Source organism: Mus caroli, chromosome 3 (assembly GCF_900094665.2).
Source record: "Mus caroli chromosome 3, CAROLI_EIJ_v1.1, whole genome shotgun sequence".
NCBI classification, from domain to species: Eukaryota; Metazoa; Chordata; class Mammalia; order Rodentia; family Muridae; genus Mus; species Mus caroli.
This window is the reverse complement of record NC_034572.1, coordinates 139,085,045-139,100,568: the sequence shown is the minus strand read 5'-3', so window position 1 is coordinate 139,100,568 and position 15,524 is coordinate 139,085,045. Positions and strand designations below refer to the sequence as shown.

The 15,524-nt window shown below is 44.8% G+C and overlaps 1 protein-coding gene across 1 annotated transcript in view; it reads right to left on the bottom strand.

Moving 5' to 3' along the window:
- Positions 1–249: 249 nt before the first annotated feature.
- The window catches only part of Ddah1 (dimethylarginine dimethylaminohydrolase 1), a 133,207-nt gene continuing 117,932 nt past the window's right edge, over positions 250–15,524 (bottom strand). Inside the window, exons 5-6 of the mRNA XM_021157907.1 lie at positions 5,270–5,413; positions 250–3,096 (exon numbers count right to left, since the gene is read on the bottom strand). Of these exons, the coding sequence (XP_021013566.1) occupies positions 2,980–3,096; positions 5,270–5,413 (261 nt within the window). The 3' untranslated portion in view covers positions 250–2,979. The remainder of the gene's footprint in view (positions 3,097–5,269; positions 5,414–15,524) is intronic.

Here is a 15,524-nt window from a genome sequence, read left to right as displayed (position 1 = left end):
AGATGGGTTTCACAGACGTTTTCCTGTAAGTGTACCGTGCACGCGCACTCCTCTGTCCTCTTCCCGCCTCCCCTTTGTCCTCTGCCCTCTCCCCTCCTCCCCTTCGTCTCCCTTACTACCTCATCATCTCCCTTACTACTTCCCATCAGGAACAAAGGAAGAAAAGTCATTCCGCTTAGCTGAATGGAATGCCAGAACGTGCCAACTGGGCAACACGGTAAAAGAAGAAACGAGACAGACACCACTGGGCACGGTACAACTCACATTTTATTCTGTCTTGACTGGTGTACATTAGGAGTGGGCAGCTGGCAACTAGCGTCGGTGCAGAACTCCTCTGGACTAACAGGTCGTGGGAGATATGGCTGACTTTGGCACACAGACTGGATAACCACACATTGGCTGGAAGATGGCAGGCAAGAAGATTGAAGAAAAAAAGCACAAACCTAATACCGCAGGGAAACTATGTCTGAATTCTGTAGCATCTTAGAGAGTAGCATGCAACCCTATACAGGCCACACTGTGAGACTTCAGCCTGGCCTAACTTCCTTCCCTTCTTAGAGATATAGAGATGACGGCCTTAGTGTTCGGTTCCTAGTAGCATTTTAGCACAATGAACACACTGTGGAGATCTGCAACCGAATAGTACAGCAGCTCACCAGTTAAAGACATAGTGCTAACTTATGCAATCCTTCTAGCTCATCTCTTCACTAAACCAACTCATATGACCCGATCCTTCGTACCCAAGCTATAGACTTAGTTAAATGTAACTCCTCACATTGTTATAATGTCAAGAAGCATTTTTGTTAGTCTTCTCATCTTTGTGAGACACAACGGATGAGAGGGGAACTGGGGCAATGACAGTTTCCCTTTCAGAGGTAACGTTATATGATGAGAACATCGAAGGGGCAATGCTGCGTGTATTTTGAGTGTTCACATCTCTGTATCACACAGGGGGTCTGAAGAGCAGAGTAAGATAGGGAAGAGGGAAAAGCTCTAGTCAATTTCTCAGGACAAACAAGGAAAGAGGAGCGCAAAGGAAACGGGAACTGGAAAACCACCTCTGGTAGAAGAAACCGTTGCCATGGAAAATCTACTCACTCGTAACTGACTGCACGTAACAGAGGGCAGTTCTGTAACCAGGATGAGAGAAGGGATGTCAGTGACAGTTGCAGCTGGTACATGTACGGTGGGCTGTTTATCCTGTGGTGGATTTTGAGATGGCCACCTCTCTCAAGGAGAAACTGGTTTTGCTTGTATATGGTCGAATTTAACCCCCAAAGGCAACCATAATTGCTGAGAACAAGTTTTCTTTATTAACTTAAGCAACTGGCTCACATTCATTTACCCTGGAAAAAACATGATTATTCACTCATAATATGTTGTGAAATATGACAGTGGTCAGGATATGGTTCATTCACAGGGTGCACAGAGTTAGATATTTGCATGTGCTATGAGTCTAAAGTTAGAGAAGCAAGGAAGAGATGGAGATTTCTTCAGAGATATTGCCAAATATGAGAAGAGTGGCGAAGGATGCCCTGATTGTCTCACTTCTATCCACTGGGGGCAATGCAATGGAGACCAGCCTCTCTTGCCTTCATTATAAGAAACACTGATCACAAAGGAGAGATAGAGCTCACTTAGTCTTTGTCTCCTGAACTTTAAATATTGAATGACAAACTGCAGACGATACAGCAAAGGTAGAAATGACCAGAACTTTGATGACATGCCTGGCTGGGTCACCGTGCCTTGTAAAGCACCATGTCCCTGGTCTGTTTCAGCTTTTACAAAAAAGGAATGCTCTCCTCCTTTGCTGTGGCATGGCTCTCTGTGAGTGACCTGTGCCAGCTGAGCGTTGTGTAATTTGAAGTTTCACTTGAATTCCACAGTAAACAATCATGGATATTTCACAGGAGACTCAGACATTGTTTGAGGCTGACCTTAGGAACCATTTCCTGACTGTGCTCCCAGGCCTGGGTAGAGGCAGCTCCCTCTGGCTCTCCCCGGACCATCAGCAATCATTGTACATGCTCTGCCTCTTTTGAAGGAAATGACTTTCTCAAGATCATGATGATTCTAAGGGGGTAGATACAAGGTGAGTCAGAAGGAAGTTGAGAAAGGGGGAGGTGGTGGAGTGGAGAAAGACTTCCCTCCATACTACAGGACCAGTCATGAGGCAAACTCATGGCATGTGACTCAGTCTCTCTAAGATGTACCCATGGGGTGTTTCTAGGCATCTGTATCTAACATCCTGCATCAACCACCCGAGGCTGGATTTACCTTCCTAGGTGTGGCAATGGGAAAGCCTGTCAGGGTGTGCCTCTGTGAGGTTCCTGTTCCCCAACCAGCCACTCTGATTTGCTGCTGGTGGAGGAGAGGCGGCTGTAAGGCAGAGAGGAGTGCACACAGGTTGGACCTTCCGGATGACATCCAGAATGCAAGAGCTTGGGTAAATCCAAGGTCAAGGCAATTACAAAAGAAGCAGAGAAGACCACAGAAAGTCCCAGAAGGAAGGTTTTTAGGGGCGAGAAGAGAGGGGAATGGGAAAAAAAATCCATGTTCTAGGGAATTTCACAGGAGCCAAGCTTGATTCATGATACAGAGAAAGAAAGTCCCTTGCTTATCTGGCTGGTCGGGAAGACAGTCTTCAGAATGCCCTGCAGCTAAATTATTCCCACACTAAGAACACACACACTGAAGTGAGGGGCTTCCACGCTATCAATTGCATTCCAATGATTCGTTAGTTCTGTACTTCCTAGGTTGCTTAATTCTTTTAGCGAATGCACAGGTTAGGTACCACTGTGAGGAAAAGGAGGGTGTGGGGAATGAGGCGATTAAAATTGGAATTAGTTTTTCTTTTTTGTAAACAAGAGTTAGTAGCACAGTGGCCCAGTAGATTGTCAAAGGAAACAGGAGGAATGGGTACAGAGCCATCAGCCTGGCCTCGGCCACTTGCTGGCCACAGGGGAGGGACTCTCTGGCTCAGGAGTCTATCTTCTTGTTAATAAAAACGGAGCAGCAGGTGAGCAAGCCGTCCACCTTTTCCATTTCCGAGTTGCTCACAGGGATCAGTAGATGGTCCTTGAGTTTCTCATAGACCTGTGAGACAGTGGGAATCAAGAAGGAAGAGGAGAAAGGACGTTACATCCTGGCCTATCCCGTCACCCTTGACAGAGAATTAATTCAGTTCATGTATCCATGCTTTTTAGTCATTTAGGCCCAAAATACACACGTCCACAAACCCACCCCAGAGCTGGCCACATGTGGTTGACCCCTTGTTCTGTGCCTTTTAAACTTCCAAATGAAGGATAGTCTCCAATGTGACTGTTGCTGGCGTTGTCTGCCATTGTCCTTGAATCCAGTGCTAATCAAACCCCATGGCTGTGTGCCTGTCTGAACATCCCCACCCTTCCCTTCGACACACTCCTAACTACACTTTCACGTTCCTTTCCTGACCAACTCTACTAGAAAAACGAGACAAAGTGTAAGTTAAGTGTGTGCTGCCAGTCACACTGTGTTTAAATTATAGGTGTGAATTTCGTAGCATCTTTCAACTGTAATGGAAAGCATGTGTCAAAACATCCAATTAACTGTCCACAGATTTGTCCCCCCCCCCCCCCGTGATCAAAAACACACTTTAAAAAACAAAATTACTTGAAAATGCTGCTTAAAAACAACCTGGCCTGATTCTCTCAGCTTTCAGAAACACTTCGCTCCTTAAAACTCAGCACACTGGTTGGGGTGCAGGAGCGAGCTGGGCCCTGAATCTAGGCCAATCAACTTACTACGGCCATTTCAGTGAAGTGACGCTCCTTCTGAGCTCATTCACTGCTAGGGCTGCTACAGGAACCAAAGATAATGCTTAGGAAATGCTTGGCTCAATGTCTGCCCAGAAAGACCCTTGGCGAACAAGGGTGTTACTGATGTTATTCTCCTGTTGATGGACACAGGGCTGAACTGAGAGGCAGTTAATGATATTCCGTTGCTAGGTGATCAATGAGGCTGAAGTGGCATGAAGTCCTCAAAGTGGGGTCTGTGGACTTGCAGCTTGTTCATATTGTAGAGTCTAGGCTGGGGCCCAGGAGCCTGCATCATTAACAACCCTGGCACAGAAGAGGGTGCGATGCACTCACTGCTCATCTAGGAGCTACTGTGGTCTTTTGTCTAGGATTGGGAGTCCAACATTTCCCTCAGGTTCACACCTCTACTATGGTAAGTGAACAAAATGACCTCTGCATCCATCCAACTCCCTTTCCCTGCACTAACAGAGCAGCCACGGTTAGAGAACAAACCTCGTCTAATATAGCACTGCCTGCATTCAAAGCACAGCGAGGGTGGGAGAAAGAATTCGAGGAGGAAAGTGACTGCTTTGTGGGCAGAGGGACCCGAGCTCTTGGCCACGAGCCCATGTAGAAAAAGCTGGGTGTGGTGACATTTACTTGTGACCATAAGCACTGGGGCAGTGGAGACTTGTGTCATGATCCCTGGGGTTGTGGGTGACTCAGCCTAGCATACCTGGTAAATTCTAGGCCTGGGAGAGACCCTGCCTCAAAAAAACCCCCTAAAAAGTGGGTGGTACCTGAGGAAAGATCCAATAACGTCCTCAGGCTTCCACACAGACTGGCATGTCCTCTCTCTCTCTCTCTCTCTCTCTCTCTCTCTCTCTCTCTCTCTCTCTCTCTCTTTCTCTCTGTCTTTCTCTCTTTCTGTCAGCGGCACCCATGATAGCTCATCAAGGATACCCACTAAGAGCTGGGAGGAGTTCTTCTTTTTTCATTTTTAGTTTTTGGAGACAGAGTCTTGTGTAGCCCAGGTTGACCTTGAACTCACTGTATAGCTGAGGTAAGGCTTGAATTTCTAAACCTCTGCCGAGAGAGAGAGAAACCTCGAGAGAGAGAGAGAGAGAGAGAGAGAGAGAGAGAGAGAGAGAGAGAGAGATGTGTGTGTGACTACACCCTGCTTGTGCTCAGTGCTGAAGACTCCGCTTGAGGCTTTGTGCTTGGTAAGCTAGCATTCTGACACTTAGCTACCCCCACAGCCCTTGGAGTTCTTGTGTGAGAAACTCCAACTAGCAGGCAGCACCACCCCAGCTGTATGCGCATGATTGACCAACTGCATGGGAGAGAAGAAGTCAATTCCCGGTTCCCTTGCTATCAGCGGTCCTTTCTGCTGTCAGTGTTTTGATTTGTACAGCAGAAGGATGTCCCTTTTTGTCATTCCATCATGAGAAGGTCCCCAGAGAGGCTCGCTGTAGGACAGATGGTATTTTTACCTTTGCGCTTTCTGGGTACTCTTCTGGGGTTCGGTGCAGCAAGACATGCCCTTTGCTGGGGATATTTAGATATATACAGTTGGCAGCCATGTCGTCGGGTACAGTGAGCTTGTCATAACGATGGTCACTCATCTGTTGCATGATCTATAAAAACAAACAAAGCAGGCTGAAGTGGAGGCTCCCACACTCACAGGGAGGAAGGCGGTAGGGTGGGACACAGACCTGTAAAGACCACCTTAGACTGCTTTGCAGCTCAGGCTCCTGACGTCACCTCTAGTCACTCAGAACCAGAAGAAGGAAACCTGACCTAGCAGGGATCTTATGAGTGTTCTCGTTCTCTTAAAGTTTGTGTTTGTCTCTGTTTTTAAGGTTTAAAATGTATCTGTATTCTGGCTTATGCTCCTAAGAAATGCCAGCAGCGCATAAAACAGCCAGGTGCAGAAATCTGGCTGGAAGTTTGATAATATTCTTGGCTGAGAAAACAAGGCTGCCCTGGTCTTAGGAAAGACAGATCATTACAGCCATCAGAATGGTCAGTTAAGAGATGCCCGTGAGCATGAACAAGCACATACAATCTGATCTTCTATGTATATCAAAGTCAAGGCCCAAATTTCCAAGAGATCACAGTTGAAAGTAGGTAGTTATACTACAGTACAAGTAGAATAGTGTGCCAGGATACACATTTGATACTTATCAAATCTCAAGTTTTCCATTTTAATGTGTTATTAACATATAGTAATATACAATAATGGGTTTCATTTCAGCATTTCTATACATGTGCATAATATGTTTTGGTTGTATTTACCTCTCTCCAGTTACTTTCTCTTGCTCCTTCCACTCCTGATCTCCTTTCTCTTCCCAACTAGTCTGCCTTCCACTTTCATGTCTTTCTATTTTTTGATGAGCCAATAAGCTTGCTTAGCCTGAGTCTGTATTAGAAGTGTCTCCATGATTTCTTCTAGTAGTTACAAAGTTGCAGGCCTTATGTTGAGGTCTTTGATCCATTTTGAGATTTAAACCAATTCTGCCCTACTAAAAAGATTTCTCTTAGTCAGCTCACTTTACTCTTTCTTAACCTTCACAGCTGAGACAGCACCAAGGATTACTAGAGAGAGGCCCAGTGACTGAAGGCTGCAAAGAGACCCTCAAAACATAGTATGTGATGGCCACTGCTCCCATTCAAGCCTATATACACATAAACAAAACCCATTATGCTCATTGACTTAATTCCCCAAGCACTAGGGAGAAGCATGAGTAGGTTTTGGTCCCAGTGCATTGAAGCAGGGTTCTTCCACCATTATTGAATACCAGACAACAGCTGGTTGGGTTTGCAGCTTAAGTCTAGGTAAATAGATGACTCAGTGTATTCTCTATTCACAGAGAAAGAAAACACAAGACTCACAGTAAGAGAAGTTTCGTGGCTAGACCACATAGCTGAGTTCTCACTAGGATTTCCTCTCCACTTGAGCGGGAGAGCAGATCTCCCACCTGTCAATCTGACTCACTTGTGCCCAAGGGTGACAACCAGGCAGAAGGACCATCATCACTGCCCACTCCTTGTTTACCATCGAGGGAACACACTAAGTCTCCAAGGTACTGGAGTTGAGAAAGTGCCAATAAGAGACCAGGCTTCCTTCCCCTCTCCCCATCAACTTCCTCCAGGGAGCAGTCCTCTCCTTCTTTGGTTCTTACTTGAGTTTTCTTCAGTTGATGATGGCATTTGTTTGAAATTCTAATCTCTGCTTTTCCTCACTCTTTTCTTAATCACCTTTTCCTGAGCTGTATTCATTAGAGCGTCTGAGGGGGCATTCCAGAAATTACTGACATAAGGGCTGGCAGCCAAGCTGGAATAGTTTGAAGATAGTTTCATTTTTTCTTTCATTACTGGGAAGAAAAAGAATTATAATTTTCTTAATGGGGGAATAATTTAATGCTGAAGATATATGAAGCAATTTACTGATAAATTCTACTGAGAGTTTCTCTTAAAACAAATGCCTTAACAGATTACCAGCACTACCCCAGGAGAACCCTTCCAATTAATTTAGTCTCCTTGTTATCATCCAGGCCTCCTTGTTATTGTCTTGTGGCAAATTATAAACAGTGCTGTAAGAAATGACTTTTAATAATGAACTGGGCACACACACATGGAGCTGTGAACAGTGTTGTCCCACTCAAAAACCAAAAGCTTCATATATCTGGGTCTCTCTCTCTCTCTCTCTCTCTCTCTCTCTCTCTCTCTCTCTCTCTCTCTCTCTCTCTCTCTTTTCCTCTCTCCCTAAAGGATTTTAAAACAGTAACTGTAGATAATAGACAAGCAACCCTTCTTTTTCATAGAAGAGGCACAGGGGCTTGACTATTCTGGACTTGCAGTATGTCTGCCATGTTAGCTGAGGCCCAGGCTCCCCTTTCCTGTCCAAAGGCTTCATTTGCATTGCCTGTGTGCTGTTATTGACTGGTGAGATGGTTTGCCATTCATTTATAGCTGCGTCCAGAACACACACACACACACACACACACACACACACACACACACACGATACAGTGAATTTGTTGTTTAGAGGTGGGAGAACGGTGCAGGGATCACAACTCTTCATGGTGTGTGCCTGTATGTGTGCATTTTTGTGTGTGTGTCTGTGTATTCATGTATATGTGTGGGTGTGTATGTATGTGTGTGCATTTGTGTGGTAATGGTGTGTGCATGTGTGTTACCAAAAGGATGAACTTACACTGGGCACCCTGGCAGGATAACACTTCAAAGGGCTCAGGCTCCCAGAGAACAAGCAGAGGTGACAGTAACCGACAGGCTTTCTCTTCCCTTCTTGGACGCTCAGTCTTGGGGAAAGATGAACATGATCCTAAGCATCCCAAGAATGTGACTGCTGGGCTGACTTCCAGGATTTTCCTTTTCTTAAGAAGGATGGAGGAAGTGGCTTTGTTCCAGAGTTCTTGGTAAAGTGTCTGTGTAGCAGTAAGGACTGAACTTCCTGCTTGTCATAGCACCCAGCATCAAAACTGAAGCAGAAAGCACCTAAACTCTCTCTGCACGTCAGCAAATTCCTCCTGGAGCAGCTTCCTCTGTATCCCCAGAGGCCTCAGGTTCAACTGGGAAAAGTCCACCTAAGTGCCACGCTATCCAGCCTGGGGGGTGGGGGTGGGGGAGATTTCATAGGCAGGCTGCATTCCAAATGTTGTCTCTGACTTTTGTCAGTGGAATTATTATTCTACTTTGAGTAACCAAATCAGAATGGTGATAATTGGGTCTGGAAGCTATTGATGTCTGGGCCAACTCAACAGGCTTCACAGGGTGCCTGTCCCCTTGGGGCTAGCCACAAGGACCATGTCAGGTGGTGTGCAAATAGACAGATGCAAGGATATTCTAAGTGTTGCCTCCTGGAGGTGACAATCTGTAATTCAAGTGGTGCCAAGCATGGGAAGGGTGGAGTCTACCTCTCTTATCGCAGGCACCTTCTTAACCCAGAAGGCACACAGTCCTAGAGAGAAAGGGGCTCTGGGCATCTCTGGGGCCATAGCAGCATCCTTGGATCTCTCAAAGCTGCTTTCTTGGAGGGCCTGGCCTGGCTCCCCTGAGTGGAGTTGCCACAAAGCAATGGGAACCAGTGGGAACATGCTGGCTTTCAGCCCGACACTCTATGCACAGCCAGTCACATTAAGCAGGCGTTTCCGGCTGTTTCCCACATTTCTGGGAATTTTCTCATTGAAAGGATTGGAAGGCAGCCCCATTCTTCTGCTTCTTACTCATGCCTTCTTTGTATTACAGCAATTACATTAAAAAAAAATTCCTGGGCCATGTGGTTGGACAGAACAACTTAAGGCTTAATTGGTCAAATACTGAGGCAAAGAGATAAAGAAGGCATTTAAAGATGGTTAGGAAATATTCCAAGCACATTTTTGGCTTGCTCATAATTGATCTTTCCATGATACATATGTATGTACCCATCTTAACACAGTAAAATGAAATCAATTTTAAAAGCAAGTAATTATAGACTCCACCGAGAGATACAGGTCCCAACGCACAATCACTTCTCATTGCTACTAGGTAGCTGAAATAAGTCTTTATTGATTTATCATGCACCAGGAGTTTCATTGAAAGCCTGGCAATATATGGCAGGCTCCAAGTCCTGGCCATCCTTTTAGGGCTCAGCCAGTATAACTGGATAATATTATAAATTGCTAACATGGCTTCACATTTCATGGGCTCTCACAGCTGAGCTTGGAATGAACACATCCTGAGAGCCAGGTCTCTAGTTAAGTAAATGACTGTACTGAGGATTTAGAACCCGAGCGAGCTCTCTACCATGAAGCTAGGCCTCCTGTCTGCAGTTGTGTGCCATGTTTGTTTATTTTTGAGACAGGCTCTCATCTCGTAGCTCTTGCTGTTCTACTCACAGTGACCTGTCTGCATCTGTCACACAAATGCTGGCAATAAAGGTGTGTGACACCACACTTGGCTTGGATGTGTGTTATTTTATTTTGTTTTATTTTAATTTTTTGAGTCAGGGTTTCTCTGTGTAGTCCTGGCAATTCACTCTGTAGACCAGCCTGGCCTCAAACTCAGGCATCAGCTTGCCTCTGCCTCCCAAGTGCTGGGATTAAGGACATGCACCACCACCTGACTTTAGATATGTAATATATGTATATATATATACACACGCATACATATACACACATATACATACGTATATGTATATATGTATATATGAGTACACTGTAGCTGTCTTCTGACACACCACCAGAAGAAGGCATCAAATCCCATTACAGATTGCGAGCCACCATGTGGTTGCTGGGAATTGAACTCAGGACCTCTGGAAGTGGTCAGTGTTCTTAACAGCTGAGCCATCTCTCCAGCTCCCAGATATGTATTTTTAAAAATATTATTTACTCATTCTTTGAGGATTTCCTATTAGTATACAATGTATTTTGGTTACATCCATCTCTACACCCCTCTTCCACCTTTTCCCCAACACACTCCTCTTCGAATTTTATTTTATTTTGAAAAAATATAGACCCCACCAAATTGGTGCTACCCATATGGGCGTGAGTGTGGAGCCAACCACTGGATCATGGGCTACCTCCCAACGGCCACTCTCAAAGAAAAATGACTCTTCACTCTGGAGCAGCCATCAACTGTCAATGGCTCCTCAGCCAACAGTGGGACCCAGGAGCTCGCCTCATCTATGCTGGGAAGCTGGCTGGCTTGAGCTCCTACAGGCAGCCGCAGCTCTGTGTCCCGAAGGCAGCATCCCACAGCACTGGTCCCCATCTTCCTTACAGTCTCTCTGCTCCCTCTTCACTGTTCCTGAACCCTGGTGGGATGGTGATGCGTCTCATAGAGGGCTGTGCACTCACAATCATGGTTTCCATATGTCTAATGGTTCTGCCTTAACTGTGGCCTGACATGGGAAGTAGCCCCTTCTTTCTGCTCTCCTGGGTGCAGACAAAGCAACGTACAGAAAGGAAGGGCTGGGTTTTGGCTCACAGCTTAAGGGATCAGTCAACCAAGGCACAGAAGGCAAGGTACAGCTCTGCTCAGGTGTAACCAAAGCCAGGAAGCAAGGGGAGGTGAGTGCTAGTGCTCAGTCCCAGTCTCCTTTGCATACAGTCTGAGACCTGATCCTGTCAATCAGTGCCTCCCACATTCAGGGTGGGTCTTCCTGCTCTGTTAAACCTTTCTGGAGGCAGTCTCAGATTCATCCAGACATATGTTTCCATGGTGATTCTAAATCCTACTACGTTGACAAGATTAACTGTCCCAGTAACCTAAATCCCACCATCAAAGATTTAATCTCTTGGGTTTTGGAGGCAGCTGATCTTTAAGCATCGTTCTTGGTCAGAGAGAATGGAAAACACTCAGCTTGTGCTTGTGGGTGTGTGTATTCTCTTCCTCTTCAATTTGTTTCTCACCGCGACCCTGTGTATGTGGTGATGTCATCTCTCTCTTCATGTGAAAGTAAGACAAGTGCAGAGAAATTCATTAATACATCCAGGGTCACTCACTCACTTAGACAGGCAATGTAGGCTTCAAGCCTGCGTGTGTCTGATTTCCCATGCCTACCTTCATCCTGACAAGACAAACCACCATCTTATCACCCAAAAGACTAGACTCACAGGTTCACTGGCAGCCCATGGTGAGATACGTTTTCCTATAGAGTTTTCTCGGCACTTGTATATTTGCAGAAGGTTTGTGTACAAATGCATTCCCGTACAGTGTCTGGTCTTTGAAGTCATCTGAGTTTGTGTCTGGCCTTACATGGTTTGTTTTGTTTGAAATTATTTCGTTTTTAGGTAAAAGAGAGAGCAGAGCCTTTGGAAGGGAGGAGGGGGTGAGTGAAGGCCATTTTGATCTCGAGAGCAGAGAGGAGCAGAAGTGGCGAAGAGCCAAACCCTATTTACAGTGACGTCCTGGATTAATGTGGCCACTGTGATCCGCTATTGGCAGTTTAGCCTGCCTGGCTGTGGAAGGCTTGTCTGGAGGGTAGTGATGAGTTGGTGCCCACAGAGAGCATCCTAATTATTGTTTTCTGACTCACAGTAAGGAAAGCCATCAATGTGATTCCCAATTATATAACTTGGTGTAGCGAACCTGGACCCCAGCAGCTAGGAAAGGATTCCAAGGACTTGTTTAGCCCCTGCATCTTCAGACGTATCGTACCCATGTTTGCTCTAAGGATGAGCGGCATCCCGTTCATAAGCAGTGTCAAAGCTTCCAGTGGTCCCCGCTGGAAATTTAATTTTGTGATCGATTCTCACAGATCCTTTGGTTGAGTTTGCAGAGCTTATGCGTCTGAGGAAGTAACAGATTCGCATTGTGCCTATGTAGCTGCTGGCTGACAGTTCTGTTTATGCTAATGTACAATACCAATGAAACAAGGAAGGCATTTATTGGAGTTTTGTTTGGGGCGATGGGAGTGCGCTCGCTGATGAACTGCACAACCTTTTGAATCCTGGAAGAGCGTCTCATCATGCCCCTCCCCCAAGTTATGGCTAAACACATAACACATTGTTAAGGTCTCCTTTCTCCCCTGGAAATGGGGTCTGGCCATGCAGCTGAGCCAGCCTTGTACAGGAACTGGTGTGGTGGTGGCCATTTACAACTTCACCTGCATTAACATACGTTTAAATTTAACCTGTGCTAGTCAGATTTTCTCCATCATTTACATTTAGACCGAAGGTTCTTAAATTGAAGGTTTGACACCACTCGGGGTAATGTAACTGAAGGCAGGAGGGTCAGTCATTTACTCTTTGGCAATAGTGAAAGGTTTCCAAAACTGTTACGGCTAAAAATCAGTTCAAAACCAAAATGTGCGGTGCGTCCAAGGTGTTTCTGGCAATGCCTGCCCATTCTGTAATACGTGACTGCACTGGAGCCTTGAATTGGAACGCAAAAATGTGAGCCATACACCACACAGGCTATCAGAGCAGGCACTGTCCACAGAGGTGGCAGGGAACTCCTCAGCGTGGAGCTGCAACAAACGTGTGCTATAAACGGCGATCTTGACTCTGCACACAACGCTTTCTGCTCTTCTAGGAACTTAAAGGCTTCCTTACAGGAAACGATCGCTTTCCACCATTGTGCAGAATATTAAGTACTGAATTATTTTACCTTTGGATTGCATTGTGTTAGATAAATGGGCATGCCCATCGTGTCAGAGTGTTTGCTTCAAACTTTAATTAGTGGTAAAATACACATATCCCAAAGAACTTTTAATATTTTTTTTTCAAAATTTGTTCTCAGTAAAGGTTTGATTTGTATATCTATTTTGCATACCTATATACCCAGGCCACGCACAAAGCTGTCAGATGACAAGTCATGGTTGGGAAGGCTCAGAAGTCCTGGCCTAGGTGGTCCAGAAAACAAGTCAAATCCTTACTCCTAACACTTGTTGACTCCTGTGCATATTTTCCCTTTCTCCCCCATCAGTTATGAGCTACTCCAGGACATCACTGTTACACAGAGACAACGTGCACCCCAAGAACAGCCAATGGCAAGATCAAGATACAGTAATGTAATCTTGGAAGATAGACGTTTTGAATATTTACTACATTTGTTTATAAGTTATTTAATTCTAAGTATAAAAATTTATTTTTTAAAAAAATGTGTGGGTGTTCTGCCTGCGTATATTCTTGTGTACCATATATGTGCCTGGTGTCTGTGAAGGCCAGAAAAGGGCATCGATCCCTTGGGCTGGAGTTATGGGTAGTTTTGAGTTGCCATGCAGGTGCTGGGAATTGAACCTGGGTCTCCTGAAAGAGCAACCAGTGCTCTTAACCCCTGGCTGAGGAGCAATCTCTGAAAACATTAATAATTCCTCCTCCTCCTCCTCCTTCTTGACAGTGCTAACATAGGTAGCCCTGGCTAGCCTCCAGCTTAAAATCCTCTTCTTTCTGCCTTTTACACACTGAGATTCCAGGTGTATACCACTAAATCGAGCTGCAAAATTAATAGTTAACAGCAGTTAAGTTTAGCAGCCAACTTGTATAAATTTTCCCAAGTTTTTTTTTTTTTTAAGATTTTTTTTTTTATTATATGTAAGTACACTGTAGCTGTCTTCAGACTGCTTGTGGACGTTGTACATCGTGGTGCGCACTAGGCTCCGCACCACGATGTACAACGTCCACAAGCAGTGATCTCAACCTTTTTTTTTTTTTTTAAAGATTTATTTATTTTATGTATGTGAGTATACTATAGCTGAACAGATGGTTGTGAGCCTTCATGTGGTTGTTGCTGCTTGTGGACGTTGTACATCGTGGTGCGCACTAGGCTCCGCACCACGATGTACAACGTCCACAAGCAGGTATAGTGGCCTGACAGGCTGCTAGAAGTTGATCTCAACCTTTTTTTTTTTTTTTAAAGATTTATTTATTTTATGTATGTGAGTATACTATAGCTGAACAGATGGTTGTGAGCCTTCATGTGGTTGTTGGGAATTGAATTTTTAGGACCACTGCTCACTCTGGTCAACTCTGCTTGCTCAGTCCCTGCTTGCTCTGGCCCAAAGATTTATGTATTATTATACATTGTACACTGTAGCTGTTTTCTGATGCACCAGAAGAGGGCGTCAGATCTCATTACGGGTGGTTGTGAGCCACCATGTGGTTGCTGGGATTTGAACTCAGGACCTTCATGTAAGAGCAGTCAGTGCTCTTACCCACTAAGCCATCTGACCAGCCCTTGATCTCAACTTTTTATCAACATCATAATAACTTCAGTTTTGAAATCTGGCTTACAGAAATTTTGTTTCCTATGGACAGATTGTTTCTGGGGACTACTGTTCAATCAGTTAGGAAATGCACTGGTGGGGTGAGATATTATATTACTGGAAGGCAGATGATAAATTGGATTTATGAAATGGGAGCCAAGACTCCTTGGGGCTTTCAAATATACAAGATGAAGTGTTTCTTCATTTGCACTGAGTGACTGGATACTTAAAACCCTTTGTTCTTTCACTGAAAATGAAGAACCTTGGGATGCCTTCTTTAACTTGGCTCCACCTTCTTTTTTTTTTTTTTGGTTTTTCAAGACAGGGTTTCTCTGTATAGCCCTGGCTGTCCTGGAACTCACTTTGTAGACCAGGCTGGCCTTGAACGCCCAGTGGCTCCTGCCTTCTTTACATCACCTTTCTGTTGTACTTGACAATTTGTAGTCTTTATGTATTTTTATAGTGATTTGTGTGAAATGTGGTAAAGTGTAATTATATCATTTCAAACAGTTCTTTTAAATTGTGATTCTTAAATTATAAAACTATATAGCTTTCTCAGTGCTGGGGTGACAGGTATAGGGGTGACAGCCCAGTCCCCAAAGCTGTTTTTAAGAAAGTATTTATTTTTTTCATGTGTATGTGTGTATGTGCCCATGCAAGAAGGTACCTGCAGAGGCCAGAAGGTGTCCGGTCCTCTGGAGCTGGAGTTGCAGGTGGTTACACGCTGACTGACATGGGAACTGAATTCAGGTTCTCTGTGAGAGAAGCGTTTTTAATGGCTGAGCCATCCTTCTTCTCTAGGCTCTTTAAAAATATGTATTTAAAATTTTACTTCACTATTTAATGATTATAGAGTTTGCTCATCTAACCTCTGCCCACTACACGGCAGTCATAGCCTCTGGTGCCCTTTCCCCCACACTACGGCAATGGAGATTCTCTCCATGTGTTGCCCAAGTTACCTTTGTCTGAGAGTTTCTGAGCTTCAAACTCATAATTTAGGAGAAAGAAGATGCCTTTCAGAAACAGAAAGAAAACAA